This window comes from Lynx rufus, unplaced genomic scaffold, assembly GCF_022079265.1.
Source record: "Lynx rufus isolate CCGP_SWC_20201006 ecotype Redwood Valley unplaced genomic scaffold, mLynRuf1.p SCAF_15, whole genome shotgun sequence".
Taxonomy (NCBI): domain Eukaryota; kingdom Metazoa; phylum Chordata; class Mammalia; order Carnivora; family Felidae; genus Lynx; species Lynx rufus.
In genome coordinates this window covers 43,534,036-43,552,882 of record NW_025814829.1, presented here as the reverse complement: position 1 = coordinate 43,552,882, position 18,847 = coordinate 43,534,036, and the positions used below count along the sequence as shown (strand labels likewise).

Here is an 18,847-nt window from a genome sequence, read left to right as displayed (position 1 = left end):
TAACAGCTCGGGTGGCTAGTGAAGACAGTGCCCTCCGCTTCTCCGGAAGTGTGGCCTCCCTCAGCTTCTCAGCCACCACTGTCCTCTCTTTCTTCTCCAGGGAGATGAATGCGGTTTGTTTCAGGACTGGTGTTGTTTCGTTGGGGTTTGGGTTCCTGTTTGCTTGTCATTCTCAAGGTTACTGTTCCCAGACGCCTCCATCTTCCTCTGCTTACCTCCCGCACCCTATAAAATCCAGGGAGGCCAGTTTTTCCTCACAGGTGTAGCTCTGTAGTCACCTCTTCGTATATCCGGAGTTATTTCTGAGCGCCTGGAACAAACGTATGTTCTCATCTGCTAGCATCATAGACCGCAAGTCACTCAAAATCCAGAGAAGATGGTGTGAGAAGCCTCCGGGTCTGCCGACATGGGCTGTTTTTTGTTCACTTCAAAGCCAACCCATTTCAATCTGAATTGCTCGTGACCTAATGTAAGCTTTAAGACTTCTCGGATCTGAAACATCAGAGAGAAACTGCCGTTGCTGTCTTGTGACCTCCCGGCCTAAACTGCCCACCGCTATGCCCTTTGTGACCAGCCATACCCTTTCTTTTTCCTACCTACGCCCCCCGCCCCCCACCAGTCTCTGTGAAGGATCGCACCTACCCCAACGGGAAGGTACATGAATCAACTGTGTTAGGACACGAGGACCACCGCCTCCACCACCACTGCCCACCCCCTCCAAGGGGGGGTGCAGAGAGTCTGATGACAAACGGGGCTGAAACAAATGACTTACCGGTGCTTCTCAGTCCCATTTATCAGAATCACTACTGAACTTTGAAATCAGAAAAGAGGCCTCTTGAGCCCCACCACCGACCAGGTCACTGATCTCTCTAGGGACTGGGGTTGGGCTTCCCCGCCCACTTCTCCAGGCAGTAACTTCAGCTGGGGTTAACAACCACTAATGCATATTGAGCCCTGAGCACTGGGTGCGTCTGTTACAATGTCTCTCTGTCCCCGTCCCTGGAAGCTGGCTGCAGGTGTGTTTCCTTGCCTTCTGTTTGCAATTTAAAATGCGGCTCAAACTAATGCTATATACTCTACCTTCCGACACACACATGGTTGCCACCATTTCCACCCTTTAAAGCTGTGAGGCAGAAATTGTCCCCATTAGTAGGGAACAGATACTTTCCAACAGAGGTGGCCAGATCCCCGTTTTGACCCCAATTTTCCCATTATTGGCTTTACTTTTGCAGAGAAGGAAGATGGTTTCCGGTTTGGTTCCCTCCCCACACCCAAAAAAAAAGAGTCCTTGACTTTTGGAAACCCAGTACTGGGCACTGCGGTCTTACTGAACTTCTAACATAACGATCCGATGTCCAATTGCATCATTTGCATCATTTGCACCTGTTCCTCTTTCAACAGCGAAACGCACGGAGAGCTCGCTCGTTCCTCCCCAGGGCCCCGGAGGGGCCTGTGCACGCGCGCATGCACGTACGCACGCACGCAAACGCACACGTACGCACGCACGCGCACACCACCGTTCTTTCTAGAAACGAGCTTGTGAGGTTTTAGAATGAGTTGCCAGGTGCTATCTCTTTGGCCTGTGAGTAAACTGCAGTGAGCTACCAGATAAATGCCAGTCTCTTTTCTTGTAACATCAGGATTTGGTTAGATGACCTGTAAGGAACTCTCTAACTCTGACATCTTAACGATCATTCTCTGGTATAATTGAAAAACGTGCTTCAAGCTTTTGCTGCAGTATTTAGGAACACTTCTTCCTCTTCACAATGTCCCATCTCATAATACTTTAAAAGAACAGAGGACTGGGCAGGGTGGGGAGCCTGGAACAAATGTGTATTCGGATGAGCAACAGTGATGCTGGTAATAATAGCTAATGTTTGTGTTTATTGAGCACTTACTACGTGCTAATTTGCTAAGCACTTTATCTTGAATATTTCACTTAATACCAACCATATGAATTAGGTTTCATTGGCCCTAATTCGTGAGAAAACTGATATTCAGAAAGATTAAATTACTTGCCCCAGGTCGCACGACTAACAAGTAGAAAGCCAGACCCCAATACAGGTCCTTCTGATTACGCTGTCTTCATTTAAAACAAACAAACAAACAGCTCAAGAAACATGTTACAGAGAGAAGAAAAAGATCTGAAAAAGTCTCAGCACAGGCACCAACCTGTCACCGTGAGCCAGCGTGGGAACAGCAGTGGGAACAGAGGAGCTAATGTTCCCAAGCTTTTTCTCCAGGTTTATTGGTTTTGACAGTGTCGCCTTGCATTGTCAAGCCATCTGACCAAAAGCAGGGGTGGTCTGAAGTCTCACCTCACTCAAAAATTGGTCTTTCACATCTTCTGGGTCCAGGAGAGCCGGGATGGTAAAATCTGCTTTCAGGATTCCAAAGACCTGCCCTGAAAAAGAAAGGGCTGCCTGGTTCAGAGAAAATTAGCCTATTGTCGTCAGACGCTTGAGGTTCTCAACAGGACTGCCCACTGGACACCACAGATGCTGCACAGAGATTTAGGATTTCAAAAAGGAAGAGGAAAGAAACTGCTGGGCTGGAGGATGCTCAGCCACAATTAGGACTAACCAGCCAGTGGCTGCGGCCAGGTAGTCCTCCCCTTCTCTGTCTCTCCTGTATTTCCCCCCTTCCTTTTAACAAATCCATTAAGCAGATACTCCGCACCGCGCTGGAAATACTCACCTATCCCGGGGCCCACATTTTAAAGGCCAACGCTGCCCCGGAAAGCCCTGAGTAGGTTCTCTGAGCCAATAAACACGCTCAGCCTTGGGCCACGAGCCGCTGTCATCTTCCCGGGAACTACACGCAGCCTCGTGACAGGGCTGCCCTGTATCTGTAGAGCATTTTATAGTTTATGACGCACCACTGCATAAATACCTCATCGTTGGCTCGCAACAACCCCGTGATGTAGGCAGGGTAGTTTTTACTACACCTCCTCTGCAGCTGAGGAAGAGGAGGTTCTGAAGGGAGGATACTTGCTCCCCAAGCTTTAACAGTAGTCAGTCAGGTCGCTAACTCCAGGCTCCCCGTCCTTGTTCCTTTTGTTCCGGTTCCCTTCCCTGCACTTGATGCTGTCTCACGAAAAGGTCTCGGGTGCCCTGTGCTAAGGAGCGGCCGTCCGGATTTAACTGCTCCGCTGTTCGGAGCGGGTCCTTGGTGACCAGAGGCAGTTACCTGATGCTGGCGCCGGAGTTTTGCCTTTAGACTCTGGGTGTTCGGGTGAGCTCACGCGTTGGGCCTGAGTGGCGGCGGCTGTCTCTCTCACGGCACTGCCACTTCCTCCCGTGGTCACAGCTATAGGAGGGGGAAATAAAGGAGCCATTGCAAATACGGCCGGGAGCAGGGTGGTCTGAGATTGGTGGCTGCCCCTGAGCTAGAAGACAGGCACGGAGAGCCACCCACTGCTCTGCACACAGCCGCTGCAGAGACCGACCGTCCCGGCCAGACCTTGACCCGCCCCCACAGGCTCACGCACCCAGCCCCTGCGTTGTTACCTATCGTCCCCCAGAGAGCGTCCCTGACAGCAGGACTTGTGTCGCCTGGGCAGTATTACGAGAACTCTTCCCAGGGGCAGATGTTTTCTTTCACACCCCAGGGGCCCGATGCCCTTATGGCTCTGCCGGCTTCCCGGAGCCCCCACCGTTGGCAGTCAGGGACCCCTAACGTCGCCATCAAGAAGCAGCACTTCAGACTCAAGGTATTCCAAAACCAAGCTCAGCCTCCCCCCAACAACCTCCTCTCCCCTATGTGGCTGCCCGTCTCCTGAGGCCCAGAGACCCCAGGGTCCTCAGCTGCTCTCTGACTCCCTCTCCTGTCCAGTCACCAAACCCCTGTCGGTGCCTTGCAAAGGTCTTTTTTGGTTTTTTTTTTTCCAAATATGGAACGATCATATTGTTTTTGTGGTATATTATTGTAAAATATTTAAACAAAAGTATCCCCTCCCCTGACCCAGGGGCAACCACTGTTAACAGTTTGCTATAGAATATTCTTCACACACTTGGGTTTTATAATTTGAATGCATAAAGATCTACCTTACTCTCTTTAAACGCTGCATAGTATTTCATTGAATGTACCGTAACTTAACCCATCTGCTTTCAATGGACATTAGATTGCCTCCACTTCTCACTGTAATAATGCTGCAATAAAAGAGCTCTGTGTGGAGGACGCATATGTAAGTGTGCACCTCGTACTATTATTTCTTAATTCCCCAAAACAGGGCTTCTGTCTGAGAGGGTATTTCCATCTCAGAACAGACACGCCGCCAGAAGGGCCGCTCCAGTCTGCTCTCCCGTCCAGTGCCTAGGATCGTTGATTTTTCCACTTTCCCATCAACACTTTCACCCCTTCCAATCTTTGCCCGGCTGGTAAGTAAAAATTAAGTCGTTTTAAAAATTCATCTCGCTTTTAGTTTGGATTTCTGTGATTCAGTGAACAAAGCTGAGCTTTTTTTAAAAATGTGTTTGCATCTATATTTCTTCAGTTAACATCACTTGCAAACAGCCTAAAACCAATTCCCTCGCGCCCCTCCTCACGCTGCCGGCCCCACACGTGCCCTTCCTGCCCCTCCTCTCCTGGTTGGCCTCCTCTCCAAATGCCCTCTTCTTTCCCCGCCCGAAGCACTGCACATTCCTCTGGTGAAATGAATCACTTTGTACAATCCAGACACACAGAATGGGAGAAACACGCATAGTCTCATCACCTGACTGTAACCACTGTCAACATTTCTACACATTTCCGTCCAGTCTTTTTTGCTAAGCACAGGTGGGGGTTTCCCTTCCGTGTGCCGTTGAGTGCACTACATGTATAATGTTGAACCGCGCTTTGTCCCTTTAACGCCCTGTCACGACAAGCATTGTCCCCTGTCATTATAGCCACCTTGCTTCTATCAACTACGGCTCTGAGCGTTTTGCTCGCTTGCTGAAAACCTCTGATGCCTCCACCTGCTGCAAGGTCAAGTCCTTCAGAATTTGTCCCTCTTTCCCTCTTCCTTTGTCACTCCCTCCCCAAATACGTGACCTACACTCTGGTCACATCAGACTGCTTTCATTCCCAAACCACACGTTTTCACACCTACTCGTTTTTGCTGTGCTGTTCCCTCTGCCAGGAAGAATGTTCTAGTGTTTGCTGCCTAAAATCCTCCATGAGCTTTTTGTCCAATTACCGCCACCTTTCCAGGCAAAATGAATGAGTCACTTTCCTGCCAAGGTGCTCAGGTCACACTTCTGGCTCAGCACTTATCAGACTGTTGTCTCTATTAGTCCCTATTAGACTAAGCTCTTTTAAAAACAGGAAACAGGTCCTGCTTTCCTTGGTATCCTCAGTTCAATGCCTTGTTCAAAACCAGTACTCAGGAAGTGACTGTTGAATTCAATCATCCACCAACGTGTAAATCACTGTTCAAGGCCTGGGAAAGATACAAAGAGGCACAAGACAGCCCCTGCCCTGTGAGATTCCACAATCTCAATAATTCATAATCTGATCATTCATAATCATTTATAATTAATAAAACGAGAACGAGGCCAGCCCCGTCTGTCGAGTAAGGACAGAGGCGGGAGATGGAATGAATCACTAAACATCTCACTAGTGAATTGAGATTAGAGTAGTATAACTGCCATTTATTGAGCATCTGTCAGATGCCAGGCACTGGACCATAGCTCGTGACACTGGTATTTTTCTTGACTTTAAAGATGAGAAAAAATGAAGTTCTGAGAAGTTAGGAAACTTGCCTAAGGCCACACTGTCAGTAGTAGGGTCAACATTCCAACCCTTGGCTATCAGACTCCTACAGCCCAAATAGCCTGTTTCTCCCCTGGATTCGCGCCCCCCACCCCCCGCCCCTTAAATCATTACCCAGTGAGGCTGAGCAGGTGCCCTGGCTCTGGCTGCACCCGTAGAGTGGACAGGAATGCAGCCAGGGCAGGGAGACTGTGGCCCAGCACACGACCCCGCCCTCAACCTCCTGGCCTGCAGCCTGGGCATGGGGCCTCAGGCTCTTGTCACCGCAGAGGAGCAGCCGGGCGCCGGGGCCTGGCTGGTGTGGCGTCCCCAACCCGCGGCGACTCGGGCGGGCACCTGTTTCACTTAGCCGTCTCCCAGGCGTCCTCCCCGCGTGCGGCCGGCTGGGGGCTGCCCGCTCCGGGAGCGCGGTGAGCGGAACGTCGGGGTGGAGTGTGGCACGGGGCCCGCTGCTGCCTCCCGCGGAGTCGCGGACTTGCCTTCGGTAACGGGGACCTCCGGGGACGCGTGGACGGTGGCGGGGCTCGAAGTGGCGGCCAGAGCGGGCCCGGCTCCCCGCCCCCCCCCCGGGGGGGATAGACAGCGTCCCCGGACGGCGAGCCGCTCTCGGCGGGGAGGCCCGGGCCGTGGGGCCAAGGTCGCGCCCTGGACAGTTACCAGCAGGGTCCCGGCCCCTTCCTCGCGGGGTAAGGAGTCCCCGGGGCGCGCAGGCTGCGCCGGAGGCCGCGGGGCATCCGTCCCCCTGGCTGGGGAGCCGCGGGGCGCGCGGGGGGCGCACTCGGCGGGCCCGGGGCTGACTCGCTGCGGGAGCCGCGCCGGGCGCTGGTCCCGGCGGCAGGAGAGAAGGCTCGCGAGGGGCGCCCCGCGCCCGGGATCCCCACCAGGCCCGGGCCGTGGGACAAGGACCCCGACGGGTGGCGTCCAGCGGCCGAGGCGGGGCGCGCGGGGCGCGCGGCTCCCGGGGCCCTGCGGCGGCCCTGCGGTTCTTCCACGCCTGGCCCTGCGCTCCCAGTGCCGACCGGGCTGAGCCCGGCCTGGGGCGGCCAGACAGGGGCCAGGTTAGACCTCACGTGGGAAGCAGAGGACAGGATGGTACCCAGTTTCTCTACCGAATCTGACCACAGGCCCAGGCCCTGGCGCTGTTGCCGTCAGGGTGAGGGCCACGTTCCTTCGCAGCTCACAGGGAGTTCTCCTTGTAGGATCAGGGTGTCCCCGCTCAACGCTAAGCACGGCACCCCACCTGCAGCTCCTACCTGCACTCCCCCCGCTCCCTTTTGCAAGCTAATTCCTTCTCGTGGTCCAAAACACAAACAGAATCACTTCCTCCAGAAAATCCAGATGATTACAGGGACTGAGACACTCCCCTCCTATGTCCCCATTATGCCTGTGCCTATACACACAACACCAACTATCAACACCTTGGGCTCCTTGAGAGCGGCCCCTGATTTTTCTTTGTGTCCCCAGAATAAATAAAGCTCTGTGCAACTATCAGCAAGTTCCCTAACTTCTCTGTGTCCTCAGAAAAGGCAAGAATACCTTTGTCAGATATAGGAATCTGCAACAAAGCCAGGAGAACCGTGATTCTGCCCTCAACTACCCTACTTAGCTTCAGAACTCTTGGGAAGGAAAATTAGGTAATAGCTGTGAAGATGTTTCAGGAATTTAAAAATGCTGTAGGAGGGCGATCACTGTGTTTCCCAACATGTCCCCACACATAGTCCCAACAACTCATCTGGAATCTTTTCTCCACCCAGAGGAGCCCAGAATCACAATGGATTCGACAGGCACCTCTCTTGTGGTTCCCCCTCTGGATGCTAAACCTCAAAGGCCTCTCTGATGGCTTCTCAGGAGCACTGCCCAGAGTCTTCCCCTCTGTCTCCCAGGCTGGCCCTCATCACCTCACTGGGGGTGCCACACAGCTTCTCCTGAGCCTCCCGCCCTGGAACTGCAAGTTAGTGGCCCAGGTCAAAGAGGGAGGTTGATGGCAACTGAGTCCCCCTTCTCCAACTCCAGCTGGCCCTGCAGGGGGTGGGGGTGGGCTGGAAAATCCTCTTCTGGGCGGATCCCACGGGGCATGCAGGTGACCTCTCCAGCTCTCAGACCCCGAGACCTTGGGACCCAGCCAAGGACAGGTCCAAAGCACCCACACAGAACCGAAAACAGGCACGTACTTGGCCTGCGCATTGTCTCCACGGCCACTTCTGAGGAGGGAGCGTGAAAGGATGGCTGGAGAGCTGTGGGCTCCCTGTGCCCAACGGAAGGGTCTGTGAGTAAGGAAGGAGAGTGGTGAGGACAGGGCCGACCTGGCACAGAGCGCCCCCAGGTCTGCCTCCCCTAAGGCCTGCCGGCAGCCCCACCAGCTGCCCATCTCAGCCAGCTCAGTGTGCATGCGTGAATGTGCGTGTGCCGGCTGCGGGCGGGGGCTTGCCGGGTCTTTAATCCTCAGAGGAGCCCTGCAAGGGAGGGACCATCATTCTTCCTTGGTAGATAAGGATCCCCATTCTCATCAAATCCAAACCACCAAAAGAAACAGCCAAAAACAGGCAGATCCACAGAAAGTGCATTAGCGGCTGTCGGGGCTGAGGGTGAGGGAGAATGGGGAGTGACTGCTCGAGGACAAGGAGTTCCTTTCGGGGTGACAAAAATGTCCTAAAATTAGTGGTGACGCCTGGACACCCCTGTGACTACTAATAGCCACTGAGTTAGACACTTAAGAAGGGTGATTTTTAAGGTATGTGGACTATATCCCGTAAAGCTGTTACAAAAAGTAAAGAAGACTGGAAAGGAAGAAGGGAGGGGAGAGGGAGGGAAGAAGGCAGGAAAGAAAGAAAAAAAAAAGAGAAGAAAAGGATAAGGCAGGACGCACCTGTTGCTGAGGACACACTCTACACAAGATCCAGAATAGCCAGGCAGGCCTCTGGTTCACGTGCACTTAGAGTTCAACAACAGTGACAACCGCTAACATGTGCTGGGCGCCTACTCTGTGCCAGGGTCTCTGCTAGGTTTGTTCTATACATTCTCATTCAGTCTCCGAAGCCATTTGTTAAATATATTTTCCAGGAGAGGAAAAGGAGGCTCAGAGATGCCACGCGCCTCATTTCTAGCAAATGGTAAAGCCCGTGTGAGATTCCCAAGTCCATGCTTTGAACCTCTGCATTGCCCGAAAACTAATCACCCTAATCACCGTTGCTAACTGCTAATGCCCTGAGGCTCGATGGACTCCACTCCTCCTTTCAAGCTCCCTCAGAAGCTCCTCTTACCCTCAGGGTCTAGAGGTTCTTCCTTGGGTCCAACCTCAGTGTCTCCTGCTGCTCAATAAACCCATGTCCCATCCTGTTCTATCCTTGGTAAGCCCAGGGCCCGTGGGGACAGGCTGTCACACACCATAGAAGCAGATGAAGGGTCTCAGGGAAGAGCAGGCCAACGAATACACTCGGGGGGAGTAGCGCGCGTAGGTGCGGAGCCCCGCACACAGTCCCGTCCCCAGCTCGGGCACTTGAAGCCAGGTGGGGATGCTGGCACCCAGGTTGCTCGACCAGCTCAGAGACCCAGAGGTCGCGTTGAAGTAGAGGCCGATCCAGGCCTCCATCTCACTCGTGATGGACTTCAAGGCCTCCTTGCCCGCCGCGTCGGTCACCATCTGCAGGTCGGCCAGGTCCGTGTGGTGGCTGTGGCAATACCGCAGGGCCTCCGGCCAGGTCATTTCTTGGTCGAATCGCATGAAGGTCTGTCGGCCAATCTGGACCACAGCTGGGGGCAAAAAACAGGGAGACCGCAGGCCTGAGGTCCTGGATCTCTGACAGACCAAGCCTCACTGCTCCCCTGGGACAGAGCTCGGGTCTGACTCGGGCCCTTGTCCCGGTCCCTGGGTGTTGGATTTGAGGAAACCCACCATTTCATAGGCAGACTAAACACCACATTGGGAGAATGGATGGGCTATCAAGGCAGCAGCCGAGAGAATGCAAATTAGGAAAGGCGGGGATGAAGAGCCCTGCTGGTGGCTAAAGTCCTTACAAGCTAAGTCTGAGTTTCCATTTCTTCATCTGCACAATGGGGATAATAGCACCTAGACTAATTTAAAGGCCTCAATGAAACCATGTATGCAACTGGTTTCGCACCGTGCGTGCAAATAATTAGGACTTGATTAAAAGGTAGTGACACTTTATGGGGAGGTGAGGAGGAAAATGGGACAATCCTACTTTAAAGGCAGCCTCATCTGTGATTTGCAGCAGCTCTAACTATGGCGCTGGCTCTCAGGAGGCTCCAGGGCTAAGGCAGGATAGAGACGGGGGGTGATATCCATCATGTCTGGAGAGCCAGGGAAAAGACAGAGCGTGCCCATCCCAGTGGGCCCGACTTCCAGCGGGGCTCAGACAGCCCGGGATGCCGGCCTCCCATAGCCCGCACCCTCCCTCCCCCGTCTCTGCGGGAGGCTGGCCTGGGCCGACCCCCCACGACGGCCTCTTGCCAGGCCTGTCTCATCTGTAGCACACAAGCCCACGCATCTGATTCTAAACAGTGGGACTGGGAAAGGATGTGGTGCCAGATCCTGAGGGACTGATTCCAGAGACCCGATGAAGGAAACACCTCTATTTGCAGAACAGAGAGCCACATCCTCAGATTCAAATAGGGCCTCCCAAACTCTCTGACACATCCTGGTTCACCTAAGCCCGGCAAGATTTGCCTGATGTTTCCCTCATTTTCCCTATCTAAACTGATTTTTTAAAGCTATCCTCTATGCAGCGAGGACTCCCCAGCCCCGAGCTATGCATGTGGCAGACGTCATGTTTTTAAATCCTCATTATAATCCTGAGAGGTAGATGCTATCAACCTCATCATACAGGTGGGAAAGCGGGGGCCCGTGTTGGTGATGATGTGCCCAAACTCATGCCGTATTAAATGGCAAGATGAGATTCAGACGAGGTCCACCTTGGACGCCGAGCCATCGTCACTCTACAGCTCTGTATTTCGTAGCGTGCGGAAAACCGGCTCCATAAAGCAGAGGGAGTGGGGAGTGTATTCCCTTTGTCATGGATTCTTTACACCTGATGTGAAGAAAGTTTAAAAAAATATACAGCAGGGGGCACCCAAGTGGCTCTGTTGGTTAAGCATCCGACTCTTAGTTTCAGCTCAGGTCGTGATCTCGAGTTTCATGAGTTCCAGCCCTGCATCGGGCTCTGACGGTGTGGAACCTGCCTGGGATTCTCTCTCTCCCTCTCTCTCTCTCTCTCTCTCTCTCTCTCTGTCTCTCTGCCCCTCCCCTGCTCGCTCTGTCTCTCTCAAAATCAATCAATAAACTTAAAAAACAATTAAAAACAGAAGATTCCAGGGCAGGAATATCAGAAGGGAAGTCCCCCTCACCCACCGCAGAAGCGGGGGCCTCACCAGAGCTGGGATGCAGCCTGGGCCATTAACGGCCCCTCTCTGGTTGGAGACCTTGAGCAAGTCACTTCCCTGTCTGGGTTCCTCTGAATAATAAAACCGGACTGATTCTCTCCACGGGGTTCAGCCCGGGGACAGCAAAGCCAGAGGATCCCTCAGCCAGGCAAGGGTAGGGAGGAGCAGAGGGGACACAGGTGGCATGACCCTGCCCACCAGCCCAGGTGGACAAGTCAGAGAGCAGGCAGAGCTCCCAGGTGCGTACCTGGCTTTGGAGAGGAGGTTGGGCTGAGAGCGGGCTCTGTGGGGGTGCGGTGCCCCACAGCAGGGTCTGGAAAACAGAAACAGAGCGTGCGTCACGGGGAGGGAACCTCTGCAGGCACCGGGAACCAAGCGGAAGCCAGGAGATGCCTTGGGCTCCAGGGTAAACAGCTTTCTCCATCCCTGTGACATTTATTAAAGAAATATATACAGGACGAGAAAGAGGGAGACTGAGAGACAGAGAAAGCCCCTGTTTTGTGGCAGACACTGTTCTGGGCCCGGGGAAAACAGCAGAAATTAGACAAACAGGATCCTGGCTTTTGAAGAGAATATGAAGGAGCCAGCCTTGCAAAGTGGTAGAAGGAGATCCCCAGGCAGAGCGAAGGCCAAACCCCTAAGTGGGAAAGGGCAGCGTGTGTCTGAGGAGCAGAGAGCCAGTGTGGCCAGGGGCAGGGAGAGGAGATGAGGCCAAAAAGGTCAGGCAGGGCCTGGTCGGCCTCAAAAGGGACGTGACCCTAAGTGCTAAGCCACCTATTGAATGTGTTGGAGCAGAGTGACCTGGTTTGTATTTTTAAGAGCTCATTCTGTGTTGAGAACTGACTGTGGGGGCAGGGCAGACCCTCCCCCCCCCCCAAAGACCAGGGTGGTGGACTTGTGGAGTCAGGACGTGCCTCAGCGGAGCCCAAGGACACCAGAGGGAGGAGGGGAGAGCCTGCGCCCAGGGCCCTTTCTTTGAGGGGCTCCCACCCCTGCACATCCAGCACTCCTGACCGTCTCTACTGGCTTGGGAATCTGAAGGTCAAGCCTCGCCCCCGTGGGCTGTATTTCAAGGCCCCACGACAGGCGCGGTGTCGCGGAAAACAGGGGAGGAGTCCGGCTGTGCTCCGTGCCCCTGTTTGAGGGGTTTGGGTGACACAGAGTTGGGCTGGGCTTCGGCTGACACAGAAAAGCAGAAGTTGGCGCTTTTGACCAGAAAAGTGCCGTCTGGTCTGTAACTATCCCCCTGTGTGATCCCCCCAGGACGGTGGCATGGGCAGAGAGGGACCAGCAGGGGCAGGATGGGGCCAAGATGGGGTCAGGACCGGGCCCTTGAGCACCGCCGATTTCCTGCAGGAAAGTCCGAAGGGGTTGGTTCCCATCCACTACTCTCCCCGCCACCATGAGAGGTAAAACCGGACCTGTGCTCTGTGGGAAGAGCAACGCTGAATTCTGCTGCCTTTGCTGCGTAGATGCAAGCGGATCCCCCACCCGCTTTTCCTTTTTCCTCCCTTTCTTTTTCCTCTTCTCCCAAATCCCTAACCGGCAGGAGGGGACAGCCCAGATTTCACCTTCTCTCCACGCTGATTGCCACTTGTTTCTCTGACGGAGTCGGAGGAACGAGGGACAGAGGAGATAGAAACCAAGGCTGCAGAGACGCGTGTAGCAGCGGGGTTAAGAGAGCAGCGGGTCGTCCTCGTCCTGGGAAGGACGTGAGAGGGCCCGCCCCCCACCCCACCCCCCACGTGCTCGGGAGAAGCCACCCCGGAGGAAGAGCGGGCGCAGGACCGGACTCGAACACCCGAACACACACCGTAGTAGCAGATGAAGGGCTTCTGCGCCGTGCACGAGGCGGCCCCGAGGTTGGGGAAGACGGATACGGAATACAGAGTGCCGCAGACGCCCTCGGCGAACACCGGCAGCGAGCTCCACACGGGCGCCGAGAAGGTGGAGCCGCTGGACCAGCTCAGGCCGCGCACGCGCACGTCGAAGAAGAGGCCGATCCACGCCTCGGTGCTGCTCGTGAGGGAGTAGAGGGAGCTTATGCTGCTCACGCTGTTCATGCTCTGCAGGTCGGCCAGGTCCGTGTGGTGCCGCCGGCAGTACCGCAGGGCCTCAGACCAGCTCAGCGTCGCCTCCACCCTCGAGAACGTCTTGCCACTGTTCAGCAGCCGCAGGGCTGGGACAGGAGAGGCCGTTGGCGCATGGCTGCCCCCAACCCACCCCTGGTCCCCCAAGAGCTTCCGGCCTCTTTTTTTCCCCCGCTTTACCCCTTACCGCGGGCTCTCCCCTCGCACACAGCTGTGCCTCTGGGCCTTTGCACAAGCTGCGCTCTGGGCCTGGAAGGACTGGCCACTCCCCACCCCCTGCTCCCCCCAGTCCCTCGTTCTCCAGGGTCCTTCTCTCCCCACTTGCCTTTGCCCAGCTAACTGCTCAGCCCTCTGCCCCATCCTCTACACCCTTCCCATTTGCTCAGTGCCCCTTTGTTAGTGCTTAGTAACAATATCCCGTGTTGACTGAGCCCTCACGGCTTGGTGTGCCTGCAGCTCATGGAATCTTTCCAGTAACTCCCCAGGAGGGACATCACCATGCCTGTTTTGCAAATGAGGAAACCCAGTCACAGAGAGTTAAGGGACTTGACCAAGGCCACCCAGCGGGAAGGGACAGAGCCAGGACACAAGGACCATGGGAGGAGTTTCCAGGGCCAGGCCCTGAATCATAGCAGAAAACCACCCTGTTGTAGGCAGGGCTCAGAACAAGGGCTGCACATGAAAACCACCTGGGGATTTTTCCAAATACACTGATGTGCAGGCCCACCCCACAGCAAGGATCTGCATTTGCTGGGCTGGCATCAGAATTTTGTCAGGGAAAGGACCTTTTTGTTTGTCTGTCTCCACCACCAGGTGCAAGCAACTTGGGAGCAAAGAATGAGCTTTATTCATTCATCCTTATATCCCCAGTGTCCAGCACATCAGAAGGAAATGGAGGGAGGGAGGGAGGGAGGGAGGAAGGAAGGAAGGAAGGAAGGAAGGAAGGAAGGAAGGAAGGAAGGAAAAGGGGGGAAGAAACAAGAAAGGGAGGGAGGAAGGAGGGAGGAAGGAAGGAAAAGAGGGAAGAAGGAAGAGAGGGAAAGGGAGGGAGGGAGGAAGAGAGGAAGGAAGGAAGGAAGGCAGGGAAAGGGGGGAAGAAACAAGGAAGGAAGGAAGGGAAAGGGGGGAAGAAACAAGGAAGGAAGGAAGGGAAAGGGGGGAAGGAAGGAAGAGGGAGGGAGGGAGGAAGGAAGGAAAAGATGAAGGGAGGGGGGAGGAAGGAAGAGAGGAAGGAAGGAAGGGAAGGTGGGGGGGAAGAAACAAGCAAGGAAGGAAGGGAGGAAGGAAGGGAGGGAGGGAGAGGAGGGAAGAAACAAGGAAGGAAGGAAGGAAGGAAGGAAGGAAGGAAGGAAGGAAGGAACTAATGAGCAGGTCACACATCTCCCAAGAGCCAACCCGAAGCCCCGAGATCTCAATGTTGGCTTCCTTCCTTCCTGACTCCATGCCCTTGTGGGGTCCTCACAAACAGCTGGTCAAGGGCTACTCTGCCCCGTCAGGCCCTGCAGGGGTGGAGGGGGATGAAGGGTCTGGTGCCAGGATGGTGGGGGGGGGGGGGGGGAGTCCTAGGCCTTAAGGGATCGGCCTCACGCCAGATGCCCTAGGAGAGGACAATAAGACTGAAGAACTGGGCGCACACAGTGGCTGGAATGTGTACAATCAGGAGGACAGGCTCTTGCCAAACAGGGCGAAGCTCGTCACACCCACCAGAGTCCAAGATGCTGCCTGTCGCTGAGAAAAGCTGGAGGATCCCTGCATCAGAGAAGGGGAAAAGGAAAAAAAAAAAAATCACTCTTATGATATGTGATTCACTTTGATATTTTTTACTCTATTCTGTTTAATTTTTTGAAGTCACTGGCTGTGGCCCACTAAATTGCTTTTGCACCCGGTGGCTCACAACTCGTGGTTTGGGGGACCCTGGCTGTAAACACTGTGTCCTGATGTGTCCCCGACTCCAGCCTCTGGTGCTGGGCTCCCTGTTTGTGTCCCACTGTGCGTCAGTCACACATATAGGTCCACCCTACCTGTGGGCTCTGTCCCGGGCCTCCCAGCTCATCGAATGGCACCACTCACGCCAGCATCTCCAGTCCCAGCCCAGGGGTCATCGCTGGTCCCTCCCTGTCTCTCATTCTTGGCATCCAATTGCATTGCAAATCCCGTCATTCCTCAGATCTGGAACTTTCTTGAACTTTCCGGGTCTTTCCACGCCCACTGCCACCCTGGCCCAAGCCGCCATTTTCCCTCTGTGGCTGACAGCACTGGCCCCAGAGGGTCCCTCTGCTTCTACTCCCTAACCCCACCCCATCACAAGGGGACCCCCGCTCCTCATGTCCTGGGGGCTCCCACCGGTGACCACGGCTCCTTACCACACTCTGCGAGCCCTGGAGTCCTGGGCCTACTTTTCTCGAGGCCACCACAGCCTCCTGCATGTGTTCCTCACACACACAGGCTCTTCCCTGTGCCCCGGCTCCCTTTCCTGCCTTTATTCTTTGCAGTATTTCATTTACTCCTTAGGCCCAGCCCAAATCTCCCTGTTCAGGGAAACCTTGCCACCCACGTGATCTGAAGAATCCCCTGCCTTGCCAATCGCTCCCTGTGACTCTTCCTTCTTGTCACCCCACTTCTCTCTTTCACTGCACTGGTCACATCGTCTAATAATCTTGTTTGCTATCTTCTTGCCAAATGTCTTTTCCCCCCATTACAACATAAGCTCGGTGAGGTCAGGGACCACGTCTGAGTGGCACTGACCAGGCACTTAGTAAATATTTACTGGTTAGATGCATAAGTGAAGAAATGAATGAGTGACATTATATGTAGGGCAGCGAACTCTAGTTCTGGGCCCGGGCCTAGGGTTTGCAGGGGGAAGGAGTGAGGGGACCCCAGCCAGGGGCTGAGGCTGAGGCTTCCCTCACCACGCCTGAGCTGACAGCTGAAAAACATTCATTCCTTTCCACTTCGTCTCCCCTTCAACCTCAAACTCTGGGAACCTCGGGGGAAAGGTGCCCCTTCTTCCATCAGACCCCAGCCCTGGGCACGCACGGAGCCCGGCGCCCTCCTGCCTTCATCCCAGGGACAGGCGGGGGCGGCCTTACCTGCGACACAGAGGGACATGGGGAGCCCCCGGACGAGCATGGTGGCGGCACAGGGCGGGCGGTGGAGGGAAGAGTCCTCACCTCTGGCAGAGGCAGAGCCTGGTCTTCTGGGTTTTTATTCCTTGCTCTCCACTCTCCTCCTCTTCCTACCAAAATTGACAGATTTTACTAAACAAATACTCAGTGCCTACTGCGAGCCAGCCACTGTGTGGGGTGCTGGGATGCACCCAGAACTGAGCAGAAACTGTCCCTGTTCTGCACGTTTCAGGGAAGCAGCAGGGACCAGGTGGTCAAAGAGCAAAGAGAGGGGAGGGGAAGGAAGGGGGAAGGAGGGGAGGGCAGGGGAGGGGAGAAGGAACTAGAGTGTGTGGCCCAGCCTTTGCTGGACTATCCTCCCTGCTCACCCTCAGCAACCACAGCACCAGGGAGAGACTTCAGGATCCCCATTTTACAGGTAGGAAGCTTGTGGCTGGGAGAAGTGAAATAACTTACTTAACAACTACATGGTGGGAAGTAGCAGGACAGCAGTTGAAGCTCAGGTCACGGGAAAGCATGGGGTGGAGGCGATGGACCCTCAGGAAGCCCTATTTCAGTGTCGTCAGAGCACCCCCCCCCCCCCCGGTCTGGGCTCTGGTTCCCTGAGGAAGCACAGACCAGAGCCTAAAGCACTGTTTCCGGGGAACCAAGAAGAGCTCTCTCTCTGTCTCTCTCTCTGTCTCTCTCTCTCTCTCTCTCTCTCTCTCTCTCCCCCCTCCTCCCTCCCTCTCAACATCCTGTTTATTGTCCAGAACTCTCTCCATTCCCTTAAGGACTAAGCTTTGGGAAACCAGAGTCTGGAAGTTTCTTTTCTGGGCCCTACCCCTTCACACCCTTCCCAGAGGGAAGGGCAAACAGCCCCTGTGACCAAAAGGGCAAAGGGAAAGAGGAAAAAAGGATTAATGCTTCAGCACTAACATCCTGACACAATATTCTCTTGTGCAGTGCCCGCCCCCGATGACTTCACCCCAGTGGCAGAGCACATTTGCGCCAGGTCCCCTCAGGGCCGCTCTCCAGGGAGAAAAGAGAGCCTGGCAGTCCGGCCTAGATGGTGCCAACCCTCCCACTGGGCAGCTCGGCCATTCGCCCGGGTGTCCTCAGGTCTCCTGATGCAAGGGCCCAGCAAGGCACCCAGGGCTTCCCGGTGGGCACCTAGGGACACCCCCAGGAAGTACAGTGAGTGTGGGGGGGGCCTCTGCCGCCCTGGGGCCAGGCACAGCATCTCCCTGAGGCCGCCCCTGGCGCTCTGGGTCCAAATGCCATTTGCCTCTGTTTCCTCTGGCAAATCCAGAGCTCCCAGATGGCAGGAGCTGTGCCATAGTCACAAGGCGCTCGTCCGTCACAAGCACAGCAAAACCTCTCAATAGAGACGCAACGTTATGGTTTGTCTTAGGAGGATTTGCTGTTTGGTTTTTTTTTTTCTTTTGGAATCCCACGCCCACCCAGGACTCTGTCTGGTACACCAAGGTCCCGAATCCACGAACAAACGAGGAGGCTTCAGCCAGGCACCCGCGGGCTGGTGATGACCGAGGGACGACAGCCCCGCTCCCCGGGTCATGAGCTTCACTGGACTGTGACGGGACAAAAGGAACAGAGACATACGGAGCATCGGGCTTCCTAAGCGCCCCAGGGACAAACAGTTGCAGGAAGCGATGGGGTTCGTGAAATTCCCCATAGCTCCTTTCCCCAACCCCCAGAGTAGGAATGCGTTTGCACCTGGATCCAACACACCCTTAGGTACAGGCTCATAACCTTCACTTTCCCACAATCAATATACACCTTTTCTCTTTATTTGTTTAAAGTAGGCTGCATGCCCAGCGCAGAGCCCAACGTGGGGCTTGAATTCACGACTCTGAGATCAAGATTTGAGCTGAGATCAAGAGTCAGACGCTTAACCGACAGAGCCACCCAGGCGCCCCTCTTTTCTCCCAAACCAGCCAGATCTGTACCCCCGAAGTGGAAGCCGCATTGCCCACCCTTGCTTTACTACTCGGACAGGATCTCCGCACCCCGGAGAGCAGGCAGGTGTTCTCCTACCGAGTGAGCTGCTAATGGCTGTCTAGGGTCTTTGTTAGAGATGCACTTTGTGGCCACAGTGCCCCAGCCCAGCACAACTCGGGTGTGCCTTGAGTCCTGTCAGATAATAGAAAAATATGTAAAAAGAAAAAAAAATGTATATCGGTCTCTGCTGTTTCTTGGCACAAAGCTTCTAAACCCCTTATAATTTCCTGGTAATAGGGGTGACTTTTGTTCTAACAAGTGACTCTGGGTGGGCTCCTGAATGGAATGGGAGTTGGTCATCAGAAAGTCCGACCCATGATGAAAAGCTTGGAACTGTCAGCCCCGTCCCCTCTCCAGGGTTAATGACTGATCATGCCTACATAATCTAACTTCCATAAAGATCCCCAAAGTACGGGGATCCAAGAGCTCCCGGGTTGGTGAGTCGAGTGATGTACTTGGAGAAGACACAGAAGCTCCCGTGCA

At 54.8% G+C, this 18,847-nt stretch overlaps 1 protein-coding gene across 1 annotated transcript; it reads right to left on the bottom strand.

The window, feature by feature from the left end:
- Positions 1 to 360: 360 nt before the first annotated feature.
- Positions 361 to 16,367, bottom strand: CLEC20A (C-type lectin domain containing 20A). The gene is made up of 9 exons (XM_047076464.1): positions 16,328 to 16,367; positions 12,962 to 13,327; positions 11,396 to 11,461; positions 9,136 to 9,501; positions 7,923 to 8,015; positions 5,866 to 6,816; positions 3,190 to 3,309; positions 2,319 to 2,404; positions 361 to 492 (listed from the first exon to the last, which is right to left on the bottom strand). The coding sequence occupies exons 1-9, from the start codon at positions 16,365 to 16,367 to the stop codon at positions 361 to 363; spliced, it is 2,220 nt and encodes a 739-aa protein (XP_046932420.1).
- Between the last annotated feature and the right edge of the window lie 2,480 nt (positions 16,368 to 18,847).